This window comes from Seriola dumerili, unplaced genomic scaffold (genome assembly GCF_002260705.1).
Source record: "Seriola dumerili isolate Sdu_G_001 unplaced genomic scaffold, Sdu_1.0 BDQW01000040.1, whole genome shotgun sequence".
Taxonomy (NCBI): Eukaryota; Metazoa; Chordata; class Actinopteri; order Carangiformes; family Carangidae; genus Seriola; species Seriola dumerili.
The window spans coordinates 3,920,423-3,942,686 of NW_019174295.1; the positions used below are offsets into that span (position 1 = coordinate 3,920,423).

Sequence of the window (22,264 nt, forward strand, 5' to 3'; positions counted from 1 at the left end):
GTGCAGAAATCTGACGTAATGGGAGGGAAGGGAAGTCTCTTCTGTTCGGTGACTTACTCCGTCTCTGTACCACAGATACCAGCTTTTTCCTGTTTTGTATAGTCAAATTTTCCCTCTGTGTTTTGGCAGGTGACTTCAGGTGACTACACATGACCTATTTCTGTTTCCCTGAACAACAACTAAAATTGTTAGCATCAAAATATACTTTAAGTACCAACAGTGAAAGAACTAATGATGCAGAATAACAATGCTTATTGGATTATAATTATTTATACATTCAGTGTACATCACTTAATTAAAGATGGGGCTGATTTTAATTAATTTATACACTGCTTGGTAGCTCGTTTCCCGCCAGGGTCAATAAATCCTTATCGTAATTATCGTAACCAATAATAATACAATAATTTATTTGTTGATTATATGTTTAATAATTAATTTATCTGGATGTGCAACGTAACTAGTAACTCAAGTATCAAATAAATGTAGTGGAGTATTTACCTCTGAGACGTGGTGCAGTCAAAGGATAAAGTAGTAGGAAATGAACATACTCAGTACAAGTACCTCAGAACTGTACTTCAGTACAATAGTTGAGGAAATAAACTTAGTAACATTTCACCACTGGTGACACCATCATTTAAACACATGTAGGTGTGTCTTAGTTCCCTCACAATGATAAATGATAATAACAAGTATATCTTTACTAATTGACACGAACGTCTCCTTATATGTTGGTGAAACGACCAGCTGGTCAACGCAGGTGTAGTGATACAGGTGACCTACAGGTTGTTATCGCAGCCGACATACATCAACCGATGTTGGTACATAAACACGACAATCTGACTGATGAAGACGCTCCATAATGGGACCACAAACAGATCCTCCCTGCTGCTCGGCCCCGGGGTTTGTTTGTGTGTGTTGATGTTTTTAGACCTTTGTGAGAACTGTTTGGGGTTTCACGCTGCTAATGTGTAATGTGAGGTCATTTGTGAGGACATGTTTGGAACATGTTTGTGTGTGTGACCTAAACATTGGATCAGCCTGTTATTCAAATCTAAAGGTAACAACTCATGAGCAGCCCCTTGAAATTTTGAAAACATTTGAATCTTTGAGATTTCGTTTTGGAAGTGAATGATGTTCCCAAAACCTTCTGAAAATACAATACAACATGTTACCGGTTGTGGAGTCTTCTTGATACTGACAAAATTAGCAATTAGGTGTATTTTGGTTCTAAAAAGACAATAACTTTGGAATATACCTTTTTTTTTTATTTGTGGGACTTCTATGGCTGCAGACAGATAAACCTTGGAATACATTTTTGCACAGAACGAGGATGGGACTGTGGACTTACACTGCAAGCACATTAGGAAGGGATCTTTTTAATGATCAGTATAAACAGGAAGAATGATTACAGCAAGAATGGGAACCTGTCCTTTTATTCATATCAATTGCTGCACAACCTAAAGAGTCATCTCTGCATAGCAAATGCAAAAATGTGAAATTAAGTCTACCGGCAAGAAAATAATTGAACATATATGCAGAACTAAAATGCCAATCCAAAATGGATAATGATTGAATATTCACTTTGGTTTATATGGAGCTTCTTTTACAGTTTGTAAAGAATTGCATACATATTTTCCGCAATGTTTCTTGGGGTATTATTAGAAAATGATGGTCTAGTTTCTTAATTCAAATTTAACCCATTTACAGTAAATTACAAGTATAGCTTTAATAGATTTATTTTGACTTTTTTCCAAATGACAAATCCAAATGAACTTAATAAAGGTTTCTTTCTTTCTTTCTTTATTCATGGTTTATTTATTCATATCTTCTATCCTTGTTTTATAAGGAACAGTCAACCAGGAACTGTTTGGTCAGAGTAGAGAGTTTAACCGATACTGAGAAGATCACTCTGTCTGTATGCTAAAGGTGTCTGAGAACCGACCTATTATGTTTTCTCTCTGCTCATATTTACTCTGGGTGCAGTTTTTCCGGTTTCCAGCAGAGTTGTGGGATTGTTGTCCCAACACCAAATCCCGAAGGTTTAAGAAACCCTCACAACTGGAACCAGGAAGTAACGAAAGATCAATAGTATCAGAGTCTGTGTTTGCTCCAGTGTGTTTGTGTGTGTGTGTGTGTGTGTGTGTGTGTGTGTGTGTGTGTGTGTGTGTGTGTGTCTACACTTACTCACAACAAAGCTCACTAAGTAGCCAGAGGCAGAAGCTTCCTCTCTGTCCTCCACTGTGGTGAACTACTGCACTAAGTTTTTCCTCAGTTTATGTAAAAGAGAACTTCTCCTTCCCTCTCCACTGAGGATCAGTGATTTACCTGATCAGACCTCGTATAACGGCCTTGTTTACTTTACACCACATCAGGCATGACACAATTCCTGGGAGAAAACAGGTGAAGTGAAGTGAAGTGTTGATTTTTCTTGAAAGTCAAGAGGCAGCCATCTTCCCAACCCCCACCCACCACACATACACACACACACACACACACACACACACGCAAAGACACACCCACACTCCATCCCTCCTCACCCTTCCTGCCTCCAGCTCCCCTCCTCCACTGTATATGCACAGGTGTTTTTTTGGGTTTGTGTGTGTGTGTGTGTGTGTGTATGTGCATGTAGGTGTGTGTGTGTGTGTGTAAAGGCGGCCTCCTGCTGACATCATCACCATAGGACTCCTCCTTGCTCCCCTGAGGTATAAAGGATCTCTTGTTTCCGTGGCAGCATCTCTACATCACACCCTCTTACAGGTGCTCACAACTGAACAACAGAGCAGGAGACTCTTCACTGTGATCTGAGGGGCTTTGTTTTGTTGGACAATCAAGTTCTGTTCTGTCATCAGACTAAGAGCCAGCATGTCGATGGGCATGGAGATCGTGGGCATTGCCCTGGGGGTCGTTGGATTTATCATTGCAATAGTGACATGTGCCCTGCCGATGTGGAAGGTGACGGCCTTCATCGGAGCCAACATCATCACTGCTCAGACCATCTGGGAGGGTTTGTGGATGAACTGTGTCACCCAGAGCACGGGCCAGATGCAATGCAAGGTCTACGACTCGTTGCTGGCCTTGCCTCAGGAGCTGCAAGCCTCCAGAGCGATGATGATCATCGCCATCATTCTCGGGGTGCTCGGGGTCATGATCTCCATCGTCGGCGCCAAGTGCACGAACTGCATTGAAGACGAGCCGTCCAAGGCCAAAGTGATGATCATCGCCGGGATTTTCTTCATCCTTGGCGGCCTTTTGGTCCTCATCCCCGTCTCCTGGACCGCTAGCGTCATCATTCGGGATTTCTACAACCCCCTCCTCACCAACGCACAGAGGAGGGAGCTGGGTGCATCCCTCTACATCGGCTGGGGAGCGGCTGCCCTGCTCCTGATTGGTGGGGCGATGTTGTGCAGCAGCTGCCCGCCAAAAGAGAAGAAGTACAAGCCGCCCCGGATGGCGTACTCCGCCCCACGCAGCACCAGCGCAGGCGGAGGGTACGACAGGAAAGACTATGTTTGAACAGGCCTGAAGTGTGTGACAGACTGAATTGGAAAGTTGGATACAATGAAAATGTTGAATATGTGTGTATGAATGTGTGTTGTTTTTGCTGTCTGAAACCACAGGGTGAATCCCATGAAAAGACTCCGACATGAAGATGTATGTATAGATATTGATCTGTCTGCTTTGCTTTTGGTTGACATGTATATTCACATATTGCTCTGCTATAATCCAGCCGGTCTGTCTTTAGGTGACTAGTTTTAAGTGTATGAACATGAGAGCCTGTAAAGCCTCAATTTCAAACTTTTGAAATGTTAAACTGTGTCTCTTGGAGCACATGTTGTATTTCTTCTTAAACCTATGTGGCATTATGTGAATTTGAAAACCTCCTGCTCCTTTGCTCCTTGCGTGTGTGTGTGTGTGTGTGTGTGTGTGTGTGTGTGTGTGTGTGTGTGTGTGTGTGTGTGTGTGTGTGTGTGTGTGTGTGTGATTGTGTGTGTGTGTGGCTCGGTCGTTAGTCGGCCGGTGTCGTGTTTCACTGAAACTCCCTGTTAAAACGTGGTTTGTCACTTCACTGACAATGACAAGGAAGAGGCGGCTCTCATTTTACATGGATTTGGTTGTGTGATTGTTCAGAGCGTGAGCGTGCACGTGCATGGCTGTGTGTGTGTGTGTGTGTGTGTGTGTTTTGCATGTAATATTTGCTTAGGTGAGTTTCTGCTTAGACTGAAACTAAAGATGGATCCGTGATATGGCCCAAGGTAACAGCTTTATCTTCCTCCTCACAGTTTCACTGTTTCAGGACGCAGAGACTGTTTCAGTTGGGACATAAGGCCTGACATTCACATGTGTGTCCATATGTGTGTGTTTATTTTACATTTCTGTGATAAAATGTATTTTTAATGTATTTTGACACCATATTATTCCACTGTGTGTCTGTGTTTCAAATAGACTTGTATTGTTGTGTCTTAATTTTCAAACATTTTGATATCTTTTTCTATTATTTTAAATTTGATGCAACTACCTGTACAGTCCTGTCAAACAAAGACATTGTGTATGTGTGTGTGTGTGTGTGTGTGTGTGTGTGTGTGTGTGTGTGTGTGCGTGTGTGTGACCCCCTTCGGGAACATGACTACAGCTGTTGGAGGATGTGTGTTTCCAGATCAACAGGATGTGTTTTGTGTGGCTAGAATAAATATTTCACTAATCAATCTCCATCTCTTTTAAAAACAAATTTGTTTCTTTTTTTTTTTTTTACTTTGGTTTTACTCACTGTTCCAGAAGCAATTAAATGTTTTATAGTAGTGCCTGAATTCCAAATATTAGATTTCAATAAAAGTCTGGCAAGAATGATGTTTTTTGTTTTGTTACTCAAGAAGGACTTTTTAACCAACAAGAGGCACAACACAACACATGTGCTGCTAAAACATACAAGGATAAATCCAAATCAAACAGCTTAAAAAGCTGAAAGTTGGGCTGGGCTTTCAGAGTTTGGTCTCTTTGTTAAGTTTGGTTTCTCTGTTAAGCCGGGAATACAGCTGACTTATATTAATCAGTTTAGCCACAGCCATCCATAATGCTCAGGTGTGGCAGGTACAGTAGGCTTTGTTATGATGCTGTATACATGAAAATGAAAAAATGTTTGACTATTGGCTACATTATGGAGAAGTGACCAGACTGAAAAAATATGTTCAGTGTTTTAAACACAGTGCCTCGATTATGTGTCAGTGCTGAGTTTCAGCCATACTCTAATGTCGTCTTTTAAACTTACACACTATATATACACATGACGATTAATGCATGAACACGCGCACACACACACACACACACACACACACACACACACACACACACACACACTCGGTTAAACTTAATCATATAACACACACACTTCATCATTTACACAAACACATACCGTATGTGTATATGTAAAGTGGCATGTTGACAGCCACAATAAGAACTCGGCTTTACAATATTAGTTGTGTTGTAAACACACTATTGTATTGGGTTCCTCTGTTATTTCTCTGTGTATAAAGGTAAATCTGCCCATTTCAATTTTTATTCTATTTTTATACCAAACATTAGCTCAGTCGGTCACTGTGAGGAAAAATGGATTTATGCAGATTTTTTTTTTTTACGGTGAAGAGGTAAACATCCTTTCATGCTGATGGGTGGTGAGTTGACATTTACGAGAACATGGTACAGGTAGACCATTGCTGTGTCACAATTCAGGGGGACGCGGTCACCGAAGGTGTGGCCATTGTTGCTGTCGTTGACGACGAAGACGAACCGAAATGAACCGGTCTGGCCTACTGAGGATTTTCGCTTTGCATCACCAACTGTACCTGCCCTTACCTTAGTGTCGCAAAGTGCGGGTCCTGTCGCCTAGCAACTTGACAACACGTAACTTTTTTCTTTTTCACAAAAAAAAACAAACAGTTTTTTTAACAGTTGTACCGTAAGCTGTTCAACTGAGCTGAAACCCCACACTTTCATTTAAAAGTATAATCCTCAGGCTCTCTGTCTGCGTTATTTACTGCCATATTATTTTCATTACCGGCGCGCAATGAATCTTGGGATAGGTTGGCCCACGAAGGATCCACCCATTCCAGCGAGTCTTCGGACTGGGGCAGCCTAGTCTCGCCGCTGTGCTGCAGTGAGTCTTCAAACGCAAACGCAGTAAAAAAAAAAATACTTTGCATTGCTGTGTAGCTAGCTAATGATAGCTTACCTGTGCCCCCTTGATGAAACCACCAAATCGCCCAAAAACGTTGTGTTAGATGGCAAGAAAGCTTTATATTTTATCGGTCTGGTCATCCTACAAACAGTTTTATGACCACTCCCAACTTTTTTTCTGATCATGTCACACATTGACAGCTAAATTGCCACAGCTTCCATGAAATAAAAACTTCAGGCTAACTAGTTGAGCTGATAAGATTAGTCAATTTAAAAAATTGTCAGATTAAACTAAGAAATAAACACAGAATTTAAACATATCACACACATCACTGTAGGTCAGTGTCAGGTGTCAGTGATAAACAGAGAGAGAGAACGACCATGAACATATGGGGAGATGGGTGATAAACAGTCGCCTGTCAGAGAGTTTGCACATAATCTACAATGAAAAAAAGTTTCCACTGTTCTGTCCTTCTAGTGTAGTGTCACAGGCAGCGAAACACCTTCCCAATCCACAACCTGTGATTATAAAAATTATGTAGTTTATTGATAGAGAGTTTCAAACAGAGAAAATAGAAATGCAAACCCTGTCATCTCTCTCCAATTCTCTCCAGGAAGCAAGAAAAAAGCCACAGAAACAGTCAATGTGAAGGTACGATTTAAAAAGTTTTTTGATGGAGAAGAATCTGATGGTTAACAGTCCAGTCAACACTTGTTTTGAACCACTAGGTCACTACATTTTACAGCCTTATCTGTTGGAAATAGCACCAAAGGTACTTTATCAGCCTTGAAACGCACCTGCTACACTCAGTGCTCACTGAGCAGTTCTCTGTCACCAGGTTTTACCAATCAGTCACAATCACTCACTCAAACACACACACACACACACACCTTTCCATACCACTGTAATCTCAAAGGACCATGATCAAGGTGGCTCAGTGAGTGGAATTTGACCAATTCAATGTGTGACAATAATATTTTTGGTATCAGAAGACACTAATTGTGAATAAATCATCTAACTGCTGTTCAGTTGCGGAGGTATTATAGTTTCCTCTGATAGGATGTGAATGTCTGTGTGAGAGAGGAAAAGACACCATGTTTCAGGAAATTGTCACCTTTTCATGACGAAACACTGGCAAGTGTGGATCTCAAGTGTTGCTGTCGGTTGTCAGAATCACTGAGAAAGAATTTCTATAAAGGCGCTGACACAGTCACACAGGGAGAGATGAATTGCAGAGGAGACAGAGACGCATGTGTTTCCATCTGTGGTCCAGCTTCAGAAGCCTAAGACCAGCAAATTGTGACAAAGTGGGATGAAAAAAGATTTAGCAAATAAATCATGATGTACATAAAGCCTGTAACTTATACTGTATGTCCACTGAGTCTTCTGCTCCACTAAGAGATACATGAAACAAACATTAAAGCCATATTTCCATCATGTTTTCCACATCATGTTTGGTTCATTTGAGGTTTGACTGGCACTCTTTTAATTACGTCATCTTGTTGCGTAATTATGGTGTAAAACTTTACTTAATGGACATTTTCAACAGATTAAAAAGAACAAATAGGTGCAGTTGTATTTGTATGGCAGCATCAATCTGTTTCATTCAGCTAAATTCTTGAATCTAAAAGGAAGGCACATTTTGAGATGCGGTATGTTTTTCAAACCCTGGCTCCTTTCTCACCTCTGCACAGCTGGCCAATCACAGCATGAGGTGGGTGTGAATGTTGGATCCTTAGTTTCAGAAAGTTACAGAAAGAACGTTGAATGATTGTGTTTTTGGTTACACGTTGACACATTGCCACCACAAGCAGATATTGTACTGCAAGATGGGATTCCTTGGCAGAAAACATGAACATTTTAATGATAGTTCAGTACCAACATATGAGCAATTTGCCAAATCTGTAAATTAACAACACATCAGCATTACCTTAATAGAAAACTTAATCCAGTTGCACTTATAATTACCCAGTTGCATATAAATGTTCATTCATTCATTCAAATGTTTATTTATACTCAAGAATTTTGTTGAGGTTGCCCTCATTTTACGACAATGTTGAGTGAGCAAAAATTGTCAAAAATAAAGTTGTAATTTGTAAGAGACAGGGCTGCTCGCCTGTGTACAGCTGACGTTCAATATTGTGAAGTAGACGAAGTGAGAACTAGAGTTAAAAAAACAAAAACAAAAAGAAAAGGTCAAACATTTATGACAAGCCAGTACAGGGGTTAAGATAGCACATCTGAATGTCAGCTTCTCTTTCCAGCTGGAACACGTGAATTTGACAGGTAGCAGATTTCTCACAAATGAGATGATGACCAAACAGCAAAGTCCAATGGGCTCCTGATAGAGACACTAGAAAGTATGATCCCAGGTTATCACTGTTTTTTTTTAACCTCACTGAATGATGGACTGTAAAGTTGTGTAAAGCAGATAAACTATCTGTTGCAAACACCTCAGCATGCATGTGTCAATAAATATGTTTTAGACATTATTATATCAGAAGAGACATGATTAGACAGCAGTCCTACCACACCAGGTGCAAGATATGAGATAACTGAGCAGAGAGACAGTAAAACACACGTTTTGTTTTTGTGGGTTTATTGTGGGGTTTTTTTGGAGCATCAGAGTCAGATTTTCCATGATGTGTTCGCTCAGACTGAAATTCAAAAAATCTCAATCCCAAAACTACAAATACATAGCAGGATTCATTATTTTATCTCTAACATTTTATGTAGCTTTCGGGATAGAAATACTTTCTATATCTCCATGCCTATATTTATTTTGTGTATGTGCCTATATTATAAATAAACTCTGAATCTTCCATTCTAACATGCAGATACAGGCAGCCCTGGTGTTGGCTCATGCTGTAGCCTCACCAGAGCCAAAAACATGAACATGACCTGAGCCTCCACAGATAACAGCAGTCTGTTGTGAGTGGTCTAGATAAACGAGACGTCAGCGATGTGATGGTAGATGTTGACAGCTGGGGCTGTAGTATATCTGCAGTTTGAACTGATTTCTGTCAGGGAGTGGTTCTTGTGCACCGACTTCTGTTTTCTGACTTCTGACACTGTTTTCCCTGAGAGGAGAACATTCCTCTCCTCTCAGCAGTGACTCTGATAACTGCAGCTCTTATCAAGGAACTCTGAATAAATGAGTCGTCAAATCATTTATATCTGTAAATACAGATAAATTTGAACTGTTGTGAAAGACTAAAATAGCAACTAATTAGAGGGGAAATATTTGGTATCACTATTTATGTCATAAGCGGATAAATAAATACTGTCTGACTCGTCTGTTTAGGCACAACAAATCATGTCTGAGAAAGAGATTTCCAGGAAAGTGCCTGACTTTTTTTCCTTTATGTACATAGTAAAAGACACAGTGCAGAGAATATGTGAATATGACTACAGAAAAGGTACAATATAAAGGTAAAAGTAAAAGTTTGTCTTATAAAGGTGGAAAAGTTTGCTTGTTGAACCAGTAAGGATCAACTTCATGTTGTGAGAGACATTATTTGTGAAGAGCAGGATATCAATATTCTGCACATGTGCATCATAAAGTACAATGGAGTCTGGCTTTTATTATACGTCTCTAAACATTTCTCTCCATGAATTATCATCAGGGCCCTTCTGAAGCCCCTTATCTGAATCAAAATGATGTATGGTGCACAAAGGCTTATAAAGGGTGACTCGGACACTGAAACTGTCACAGTGCACCGGTGAAGCAGAAGTTGAGGAAGTTTAATTCATTTAAGTGGAACAATCAAAATGTCAGTGAACATTTTACTGATGTTCAGTGTCAACATTTGTGCGACCTGCCACCTACACTAAGTAACAACATTTCCTCATTTTGTTAATAGAAAAAATTTAATGAGTATTGGTATTATATTTCATTCTTCATTTCTCAGCTTCTGGTTTTCACTTTAGTCTGAAGAATTTTCAATGTTTCTGTTAGTGGAGGCAACACATCATGACTGAGCACATTACAGGGTAGTGTCTACAAATAACACATTACAGAATAACAAGGCTGGAATGACAACAGACCACCCTGAAATATGATTATTATTCAGACAGCAGCCAATCTTTCACTGTAGGCAAATTACATTTTGGTTTATGTGACAGTTTAGTGAACACAGTTTCTTCAGCTGAAATTTTAAGGTTTTATAGTCTAGATCATTGTTTTTTAAAGTGTAATCGTCATTATATATTGTTAAAGGGTGTGTGAGCTGCGCTGCAGTGTTATCACTAAATAAGGATACACCGAGAGTTGTACCTCTGAACATTTAACGATCCCTCATATCATCCCCCTATCATTGCGTTGCATGTTTTTTCTTCATTTGTGATTACTCAGTTTGGATCGTTGCTAAAACAGTACAGTATGTGTTATACTGTAGCATTATTTAGTGGTGAGTGTGTACTATACCATGTTGTGTATACAGTATATGCACATTGATGCACTGATGATTCATTTTTAACATCTGGACAGGGACAATAGATGAAGTAAACACAATTGTGCATGTGCACTTTGAAAAGAGATGGATTAGAACAAAGATTTTATTTGCTTTGCTCTGTGCAGCATGAAGAAGTATTTCACTGTCTAAACACCCAGCTTCATTACACAGTACTAAGTTCTGGGGGGCAGGGATGCAAAGTCAATAAAATCTTCAATGGAAGAACGACCTCAAATTTGAAACTGCCACTGACTATTTATTATTTATTGAATCGAATGTTATTATTTTTCCAGTTGTCCTCCTTCCTCCCTTTTGTTATAAATGGATATATTGTAGTTTTAAATAGATGGATATACTGTATGCATTTAACCATGATATTTTTAATTGTGTGACTAAATCTGCTATTGTGATGTAATTTTCCAACTTGTTGCAAACACAGTATCACTTGAAATAACTTATATATAAAGGGGGAAAAAAGAATATTGTTAAAAAAGTAAATTGGTGTCAGAAACATGGTGCTGGCAGTTTTTTATATTCGGTTCAAGGAAAACTGGAGTGGTGGCACAATGTTCAGTAGAATAAAAAATGCACCCTCATCTGCCAGTTCCCTCTTCTTCTTTCAGTTGAGTCTGTACCATGTGCTCCCCTGGGCCTCTGTTTCATGCCATCACTATGGTGACAGCTCACAGCATGCTTTATCCCAGCAGACACGTCGCCCATAGCAATGAATGTTTGGAGACGCAGCAAGGGAGGCCAGGCTGTCCAAGCCCATAGGCTGAGGGTTTGTTTTTCTGTTCCTGTATATGACAGGAACAACAGACATGAGAGCAAAATAAAATAAATCTACCACACTGATCCCAAACCAAAACAAAGTGATGGTGAGAAAGCAAAAGAGGATGAAGAGAGGGTTGAAGCAGGACAACAGTATACCAATGTGTATATAGTGCAGGATGAAGAGCACCTGTAAATAAATTTCTTTGTAGTTGTTTCCCTTGCTAAGCTCCTGGGACTGCTCTGCCTGTGAGACTCAAGAGTGACTGAAGTTATAAATATTGAGTCATACAGTACTGTACTAAAGTTTTAGCCACTAAAGGTAATGTGAATGTAATACAAATTAATGTGATGCTTTCAAAAATAATTCCATGAATAGTTTTTATCAATCAATTAACTTTATACAAAGTGCAGTAAACAAAAAAAACCCTAAATCAATACAAGCACCAGCAACAACACCGCTTTAAAACAGCACCAGTTCTCCTCGGTACACTTGTGCACAGTTTTTCAAGGTACTTGACAGATAGGTTGTTCCAAGCATCTTGGAGAACTTGCCGCAGTTCCTCTGTGGATTTCATCTGTCTCAATGTCTTCGGCCTCTTCATTTAATTCCAGACTGACTCCATGGTGTTGAGATCAGGGATCTGTGGGGGCCAGACCGTTTGTTGCAGGATTCCTTGTCCTTGTTGTGTGTATCTGACGCCTCCCTGATGGTACTGCATGGTGAGTACTGTAGATGTATGTGAATGTGAGTAGAATAAATAGAATAAACCAATCCATGCTAATAAAAGTTACTTGAGCAATTTTACTTGACATTGACCGGTGTCTCTACTTGTCAGAGAACACTTGAAAAGGCATAACACTGTTAGACTAAAGCACTTTAAAGCACTATGACAGAAGGAGTACTGAAAAGTTTTAAAATACAACATAATAAAAATTTACATAATAATACATAAATAAATCAATAAAATTCAATTCACATTTGTGAACTATAATTTAAACTGTAAATTGACATAAACAATAGAAAGTGCAGCAGCAGACCCCAACATAACACAGTGTTTTAGGAAACATCCACAAATCAGAACAATCACAGGTTTGACTGAACTACAGACTCGTGTCTTTTACAAATGTCCCTACAAAGTAATGAATGACCAATTCATTTACTGAGAGCTGTTCTCACAGGGAGCACCTCTATGCAGTGCTGTAAATAAATACTTTTGTTGGTGGTGAGTAGGTGTAGCCCATATTGTAACACTATGTCGCCACCTTGTGGTTCAACAGTACATTAATGCGAAACAAAAAAGATTTCAATCCTCACGGTTACGTGAAATCAAGAAAAATTTACACAAAAAAGGCACAATAGAGTCCTTTTTAATAAATAGATACAACTCAAGCAAAGAAGAGTGGACTTAATGACCGTAAATTCAGCTCATTGTTACTGTCAACTGGGGGCTTAATCATAATACAGCCTACACACACCTAAAAATCGATTAGGCGTACTCGTATTTGCAACCACTTGATGACAGCCAGCTCTGTAGGATCAAACAAAATATTCATACTAAATCACCAGCGTTGGAGATTTACTATGAAGATTTATTGTACTGTATTTAAGTGCAGTTTTACTTGCACTTTAGTTGATTATTTCCACTTTTTACTTTTGAACTTTTACTCCACAGTTCAGAGGGAAATATACTTTTTTTCTCCACTACAATTATCTTATGACTTTATTTACTTGCTAATTTGCTGATTCAAATAATGATACAAGATATTGTCAACCAATTGTGATATATTATGATAGGTTAAGACTGTGTAATCTTACTGACATTTTGAATGCAAGGCTGGTACTTGTAGTTCTACAAAAAGGTCTGACTATTTCTTCCACCACTGAAAATCACAGTAAAGATGACTATGTTTTATTTTCATGTGCTTCTTGGTTACAATTGTGTCTAGATATTTACTAGCAGTCAGTGGTGCTCATTAGAAGGTCATTTTACTGAGCCTGAAAAACCGACTTCAGGGAAAAGAACACAATCTAGTCTTGTGCGTCCTACGTCATGACGCATCGTCACCATCAGCTGTTGACAGCTTGAAGCTTCCTCTAGTTCAATCTCGACCTCCGGGACGCTGTGCATGTACACTCACCGAGTCTCCGCTGTCACTGTTGCCGTTTTTAAACGCACATGCTGTTTGTCGACCGCCCGGTAACGGAGCATATGCTGCCATGAGTGCTTTGTGTCGTCTGATCCAGAGAGGACTGCTGGGCGGCCGGCAATCGTGTCGTTTATCCCCCGGACAGCAGCATGTCTGCGGGGTTGCTCCTACGGTCCGGACCGCCAGCTCATCCAGGTATCCCTGCTAGCTTCCCGGCTAACTGATGCCCTCTGTCTGCCTGAGCTGTAGCGTAGTGGGCGGCGCAAGGTTTAAGTGACAGCCAAGTGTTTCTCTTTTAATGCCGCCTATTATTTAACCGTTGGGAATTTGTCACGGTATCATGACTTTGCATCTGTATTAACCGTTAACTTTACAGAGTTTCCATAAATGACATTCAGACGCCTGGTTAGCAAGACGGTCAACCTGCAGTTGTTACAAAGAGGATTTCATAGAGCGTTATGGGCTCTGTCTTGGTTTATGCAGATAAATTAAGCGATCATAGCTTTGTATAGATGGTTTATGATATGCTATGTTACATGTATGCTAAGGTATCAGAATATTAATAAATCATGGCCGGATTAACCACATAGTCGGCCACAGGCAAAAAATTGTTGTTGGGCCCCTATTTAGCACCATTACACATGACAGTTCACTATTTCTTCAGATACCCAGAAACCAACCAACTGGTATTGAACTGATGAGCTGATCAGACAGTATACTGGTAGACAGGACAATAATTTTGTTCATCAAAATCATCAGTCAATAATGTGCTCAAAATAAGTAAGTATTACATGTAGTGTAGAAAACACTAGAACCATACCCACAAGTCTGAACCAATCGTGAGCAGCTGTTGCAGTGATATTGGGATGCTAAAATGCTTTACAGGGATCAAAACAATGTATAATTTGTCAAGGTTAAGCCATTTTATTAAGCAAAAATGCCAAAAATTCACTGGTACCAGCTTCTCGAATGTGAAAATTTGCCAATGTCCCCCTTTTCTATGATTGTAAACCAAAAATTTGTGGGTTTTTGATGGTTGGTCAGTCAAGACTAAGTCACTTGAATATTTTCACTTGGGCTTCAGGGAATAGTGATGGTCGTATTTCATTCATTCATATTATCTGACATTTAATATGCTGAGCAATCAATTGATTATTATAGATAATTGATAATTGATTTGTCAAATCTGCTGTTAATGAAGGTAAAGGTACAGTTCTTCTATGATTGAATAATATGACCTTGTCTTAAGATTTCTCTGTGTTTTATTACTTGACATACAGACAAAAAACTTAACAACAGATGAGCTCAATATAACCTATGAATATAACAATTAGGGTCTTAAAAGTGGATTTCGATGGTTTCCCTCTACTAGGCCAGGGCCACAAGATGGAGAATGGAGAACCTGTCATAGTTGATATTCCATCTCAGTGGTGCAAATTTCTAATTTCTAATTTCTAATTTGTGATTAATCAAATAATGTAGGCAGAGACGGAGATGAGTTGCTCAACAGAAAATAAAGCGACAATTATTTTGATAAATGATTTAATTGTTTGTTATTTTTCAAGCAAAATTGACATATTTTCTGGTGTCAGCTTCCTAATTTAGAGGATTTGCTTCTTTTCATAGATCACAATAAATTGAATGTCTTTGGGTTGTGGACTGTTGATCAGACAATTAATTATTTGACAGCAGATTGAACTTTTAAGTCACTTATCAAGCAAATGTGCCAAATATTCTCTCTTTCCAGCTTCTTAAACAAGTGAATTGTTATTGTTATAAAATATTACTTTAACTTAAAAAAAAACAACACATTTTTTCCTGTATGGTTCTCTAATGTTAAACCAGCAGGTGGAAGCAAAGCATTTCCAACCAAACATATCACAAATCACTGACTAATGCTGCCACTGCCCTCTTCTCCTTAGATAATTTTTTTCACTGAGAGCTGAAGCAATTCAATCATCGTTGTCACTCCCTGAAATTATCATCAGTTTGCCTGTCTGACTGAGATTTATCACTTTTGCTGTCTGAAGTAGTGACATAATTCTCACCACAAGCGCAAGCGGGGAGATTCAAACTAATCAGTATGGATGTTTTTCTTTTTTCTCCACAGCCCAGTCAGTTTGACCTATGATGTCTTCGATGGGAAAGGAGAGAGCACTCCCCTGGTGTTTCTTCATGGCCTTTTTGGCAGCAAATCTAACTTCCACTCAATAGCGAAGTCCTTGGTGCAGCGCACAGGCCGAAAGGTAATGCAGTGATGAAGACATCACCTCTGTCTGTTGTTACAACAAAAAACACTTCGTCTTTGTGTGTTAGAGTTGGTTCTAAGCAGCCTGACACTGGCCCTCTTACAAAAGCAGGCATGGGAACGTACAATCAACCAGTGTGTTGCCAGTTATTTGATACAAATCCTCTGCACTCTACTGTTGTAATAAAGATAATAGATAATCGGCTCTTTGGCCTACTTGAAGAAACTCATCACCTCTTGTTCACAATACAACCTTTGTTTATGCTGTCACTTTCCTGAGTTGCAGCCAGAAAAAAGGATATAGCTGACATAAAAGTTTTTTTGTTTCTGCTCTGTTGCCCTTTTACCCCCCATTCCAAGTGTCCTAACTGTCCTTTGACCAGTTAGGTGCTGACTGTAGATGCCCGTAACCATGGCAACAGCCCTCACAGCTCGGTGCTGACCTATGAAGCGATGGCCGGTGATTTGAAACACCTCCTCGCTCAGCTGCGCATCGAGAAGTGCGTCCTCATCGGCCACAGCATGGGAGGGAAAACAGCCATGACAACTGCTCTGTCGCAGGTTAGCAGCTGAGAAATGTCACCATAAATTTATCATGACGCTACAGTCCCCTCGCTGGATGTCACCTCACCTTTCTCGCTGTACATTTCCATCCACTCTGAACTTAATAATCCTCCTCTGGTCTTCATGCTACACCCAGCTCTCCTGTTTCCATTTTGCCATTGGTTTTCCCCACATGACATCATCTTGTTTCTCTCTTTTCCTACCTGTTTACCCCAATCTATCTGTCTCTGTAGCCTGGTTTAGTGGAGAGATTGGTGGTAGTGGACATCAGTCCAGCCCAGACCACCACACGCACCAACTTCCGTTATTACATCCAGGCCATGCAGGAAGTGAAGATCTCCAGTGACATTCCACGTTCCACCGCCAGGCGGATGGCTGAGGATCAGCTGCGGAGTTTGGTCAAGGTCAGGACTGTTTTTTTTTTTTATTGCACACTATTCAGTGTTTGAAACGGGATGTGACAGCTGTTCTTCAATAAATTAAACCTGGCACGCAAGTTTCTTTTTTTCACAGAAGCATGTTTGTTTTTCAGGTGTGCAATTAATCTTTCTTGACAAGTAGCTCTAGTTCTTTTTTTGGCCACTTGAGGGCAGCAGAAATAATCTGCGAACATAACACTGACAAATTATTTCTTAGTAAAGTCGATATGGCAAACAGTTGCTGATTTACACATCCTCCAAATCCATGGAGTCATGTTCTTGTTCCACTGACGAATGTAAATATTAGCTCACTTTTAGCTCTGTTTTTGGTCTCCACCAACTCCTGAGGGAAATATCTGTTCAATTTTGTGTACCAGCTAGTCACTGACTGTGCCTGTTTGCTATTTGATCACTGAAAACAGCTGCCTGCTATAGCAGAGGACAGTGAGAGTGAACCAAATCATTACATTTTCAGGCCATAAAACCAAAGCAATGAGCTGAAAGTTGTGAAACCTGGTGTAAAATCAGATGTCAATTCTCTGTGGGTTACTCACAACAAGCAACCCACTTCACATGCAAGAAGTCATGTGAACCATTTCAAGTATAAAAACATTGATTATAGCTGTTTTAAAGTCAAACTCTGAACCTGAAACATCATAAACTGTCCTTCCCTCCGTCAGGAGCACTCTGTGCGTCAGTTCCTGCTCACTAACCTGGTGGAGCAGAACGGACACTATGCTTGGAGGGTCAACCTGGAGGCCATCTCAGCACACCTCGATGACATCATGAGTTTCCCCAGCTTTAACACCCGCTATGAGGGACCTACACTGTTTTTGGGTGGAGCCAGTTCTGCTTATATCAGGTATAAAACACCACTGTGCAGGTAGATTTGTTTCAGTATTATTTGTATGAACAGACTGACAATCTGTGCGTAAATGTGTAATCTGTAAATAAAAAACACCTTCCACAAATGAAAAAAATAATTTTAGTTTTTCCCAAAAATATCTTGCAAATATAAAATGGATTTGCAAATACACAATCAATTTGCGCTAATGAATACATTCAATTCATTTACAAATAAATGAAAAGCATTTGTGAATATCTTCCTAACATGTACAACTTTCAAACATACATGATGTTTTATGCCTTACTATACTATGATTCTTTTTGACGTTTTTATGCCTTACTATCCTTTGACATTTTTATGACGTTTTTATACCTTACTATGGTTTGACGTTTGACGCCTTACTTTACTATGGCATTTTTATGACATTTTATGCCTTACTATACTATGACATTTTATGCCTCACTATACTATGACGTTTTTATGACATTTTATGCCTTTCTATACTATGAGGTTTTTATGCCTTACTATACTATGACATTTTTATGACATTTTATGCCTTGCTATACTATGACGTTTTTATGACATTTTACGCCTTACTATATACTATGACGTTTTTATGACATTTTACGCCTTACCAAACTATGAGGTTTTTATGCCTTACTATACTATGACATTTTATGCCTTACTATACTATGAGGTTTTTATGACGTTTTATGCCTTACTATACTATGAGGTTTTTATGACATTTTACGCCTTACTATACTATAACATTTTATGAAGTTTTATGCCTTACTACACTATGACGATTTTATGACATTTTACGCCTTACTATACTATGACATTTTTATGACGTTTTATGCCTTACTATACTATGACGTTTTTATGACATTTTATGCCTTACCAAACTATGACGCTTTTATGCCGTACTATACTATGACATTTTATGCCTTACTCTACTATGACGTTTTATGACATTTTATGCCTTACCAAACTATGGCGTTTTTATGCCTTACTATACTATGAGGTTTTTATGCCTTACTATACTATGACATTTTATGCCTTACTATACTATGACGTTTTTATGACATTTTATGCCTTACTATACTGTGACGTTTTTATGACATTTTATGCCTTACTATACTGTGACGTTTTTATGACATTTTATGCCTTACTATACTGTGACGTTTTTATGACATTTTATGCCTTACTATACTGTGACGTTTTTATGACATTTTATGCCTTACTATACTGTGACGTTTTTATGACATTTTATGCCTTACTATACTGTGACGTTTTTATGACATTTTATGCCTTACTATACTGTGACGTTTTTATGACATTTTATGCCTTACTATACTGTGACGTTTTTATGACATTTTATGCCTTACTATACTGTGACGTTTTTATGACATTTTATGCCTTACTATACTGTGACGTTTTTATGACATTTTATGCCTTACTATACTGTGACGTTTTTATGACATTTTATGCCTTACTATACTGTGACGTTTTTATGACATTTTATGCCTTACTATACTGTGACGTTTTTATGACATTTTATGCCTTACTATACTGTGACGTTTTTATGACATTTTATGCCTTACTATACTGTGACGTTTTTATGACATTTTATGCCTTACTATACTGTGACGTTTTTATGACATTTTATGCCTTACTATACTGTGACGTTTTTATGACATTTTATGCCTTACTATACTGTGACGTTTTTATGACATTTTATGCCTTACTATACTGTGACGTTTTTATGACATTTTATGCCTTACTATACTGTGACGTTTTTATGACATTTTATGCCTTACTATACTGTGACGTTTTTATGACATTTTATGCCTTACTATACTGTGACGTTTTTATGACATTTTATGCCTTACTATACTGTGACGTTTTTATGACATTTTATGCCTTACTATACTGTGACGTTTTTATGACATTTTATGCCTTACTATACTGTGACGTTTTTATGACATTTTATGCCTTACTATACTGTGACGTTTTTATGACATTTTATGCCTTACTATACTGTGACGTTTTTATGACATTTTATGCCTTACTATACTGTGACGTTTTTATGACATTTTATGCCTTACTATACTGTGACGTTTTTATGACATTTTATGCCTTACTATACTGTGACGTTTTTATGACATTTTATGCCTTACTATACTGTGACGTTTTTATGACATTTTATGCCTTACTATACTGTGACGTTTTTATGACATTTTATGCCTTACTATACTGTGACGTTTTTATGACATTTTATGCCTTACTATACTGTGACGTTTTTATGACATTTTATGCCTTACTATACTGTGACGTTTTTATGACATTTTATGCCTTACTATACTGTGACGTTTTTATGACATTTTATGCCTTACTATACTGTGACGTTTTTATGACATTTTATGCCTTACTATACTGTGACGTTTTTATGACATTTTATGCCTTACTATACTGTGACGTTTTTATGACATTTTATGCCTTACTATACTGTGACGTTTTTATGACATTTTATGCCTTACTATACTGTGACGTTTTTATGACATTTTATGCCTTACTATACTGTGACGTTTTTATGACATTTTATGCCTTACTATACTGTGACGTTTTTATGACATTTTATGCCTTACTATACTGTGACGTTTTTATGACATTTTATGCCTTACTATACTGTGACGTTTTTATGACATTTTATGCCTTACTATACTGTGACGTTTTTATGACATTTTATGCCTTACTATACTGTGACGTTTTTATGACATTTTATGCCTTACTATACTGTGACGTTTTTATGACATTTTATGCCTTACTATACTGTGACGTTTTTATGACATTTTATGCCTTACTATACTGTGACGTTTTTATGACATTTTATGCCTTACTATACTGTGACGTTTTTATGACATTTTATGCCTTACTATACTGTGACGTTTTTATGACATTTTATGCCTTACTATACTGTGACGTTTTTATGACATTTTATGCCTTACTATACTGTGACGTTTTTATGACATTTTATGCCTTACTATACTGTGACGTTTTTATGACATTTTATGCCTTACTATACTGTGACGTTTTTATGACATTTTATGCCTTACTATACTGTGACGTTTTTATGACATTTTATGCCTTACTATACTGTGACGTTTTTATGACATTTTATGCCTTACTATACTGTGACGTTTTTATGACATTTTATGCCTTACTATACTGTGACGTTTTTATGACATTTTATGCCTTACTATACTGTGACGTTTTTATGACATTTTATGCCTTACTATACTGTGACGTTTTTATGACATTTTATGCCTTACTATACTGTGACGTTTTTATGACATTTTATGCCTTACTATACTGTGACGTTTTTATGACATTTTATGCCTTACTATACTGTGACGTTTTTATGACATTTTATGCCTTACTATACTGTGACGTTTTTATGACATTTTATGCCTTACTATACTGTGACGTTTTTATGACATTTTATGCCTTACTATACTGTGACGTTTTTATGACATTTTATGCCTTACTATACTGTGACGTTTTTATGACATTTTATGCCTTACTATACTGTGACGTTTTTATGACATTTTATGCCTTACTATACTGTGACGTTTTTATGACATTTTATGCCTTACTATACTGTGACGTTTTTATGACATTTTATGCCTTACTATACTGTGACGTTTTTATGACATTTTACGCCTTACTATACTATGACATTTTTATGACATTATACGCCTTACTATCCTATGACATTTTTATGACTTACTATACTATGACATTTTATGCCTTACTATACTATGACGTTTTTATGACATTTTATGCCTTACCAAATTTTGACGTTTTTATGCCTTATTATACTATGACATTTCATGCCTTACTATACTATGATGTTTTTATGACATTTTACGCCTTACTATACTATGATGTTTTTATGACATTTTATGACTTACTATACTATGACATTTTATGCCTTACTATACTATGGCGTTTTTATGACATTTTATGCCCTACCAAATTTTGACGTTTTTATGCCTTACTATACTATGATGTTTTTATGACATTTTATGACTTACTATACTATGATGTTTTTATGACATTTTACGCCTTACTATACTATGACGTTTTTATGACATTTTATGCCTTGCTATACTATGACGTTTTTATGCCTTACTATACTATGACGTTTTTATGACATTTTATGCCTTGCTATACTATGACGTTTTTATGCCTTACCAAAATATGAGATTTTTATGCCTTACTATACTATGACATTTTAATGACATTTTATGCCTTACCAAACTGTGACGTTTTTATGCCTTACTATACAATGACATTTTATGCCTTACTATACTATGACGTTTTTATGACATTTTATGCCTTGCCAAATTTTGACGTTTTTATGCCTTACTATACTATGACATTTTATGCCTTACCATACTGTGACGTTTTTATGACATTTTACACCTTACTATCCTATGACATTTTTATGACTTACTATACTATGACATTTTATGCCTTACTATACTATGACGTTTTTATGACATTTTATGCCTTACCAAATTTTGACGTTTTTATGCCTTATTATACTATGACATTTCATGCCTTACTATACTATGA

General features: G+C 37.8%; 2 protein-coding genes across 3 annotated transcripts in view; both read left to right on the forward strand.

Moving 5' to 3' along the window:
* Positions 1-2,750: 2,750 nt before the first annotated feature.
* Positions 2,751-4,829, forward strand: LOC111217128 (claudin-3-like). The gene has a single exon (XM_022738857.1). It carries the CDS (start codon positions 2,863-2,865, stop codon positions 3,511-3,513), a length of 651 nt encoding a protein of 216 aa, XP_022594578.1. The 5' UTR covers positions 2,751-2,862; the 3' UTR covers positions 3,514-4,829.
* An 8,679-nt stretch (positions 4,830-13,508) lies between these two features.
* Positions 13,509-22,264, forward strand: part of abhd11 (abhydrolase domain containing 11) — a 17,842-nt gene continuing 9,086 nt past the window's right edge. Inside the window, exons 1-5 of one of the 2 annotated variants that reach the window (XM_022738682.1) lie at positions 13,509-13,740; positions 15,656-15,791; positions 16,181-16,354; positions 16,591-16,761; positions 17,457-17,638. In XM_022738682.1, coding sequence (XP_022594403.1) covers positions 13,616-13,740; positions 15,656-15,791; positions 16,181-16,354; positions 16,591-16,761; positions 17,457-17,638 — 788 coding nt within the window. In that variant the 5' untranslated portion in view covers positions 13,509-13,615. The remainder of the gene's footprint in view (positions 13,741-15,655; positions 15,792-16,180; positions 16,355-16,590; positions 16,762-17,456; positions 17,639-22,264) is intronic. The other variant, XM_022738683.1, reaches the window with a different exon arrangement.

Coding starts and splice junctions, on each gene's coding strand:
- LOC111217128 (XM_022738857.1), top strand. CDS start 2,863: ATGTCGATGGGCATGGAGATCGTGGGCATTGCCCTGGGGGTCGTTGGA.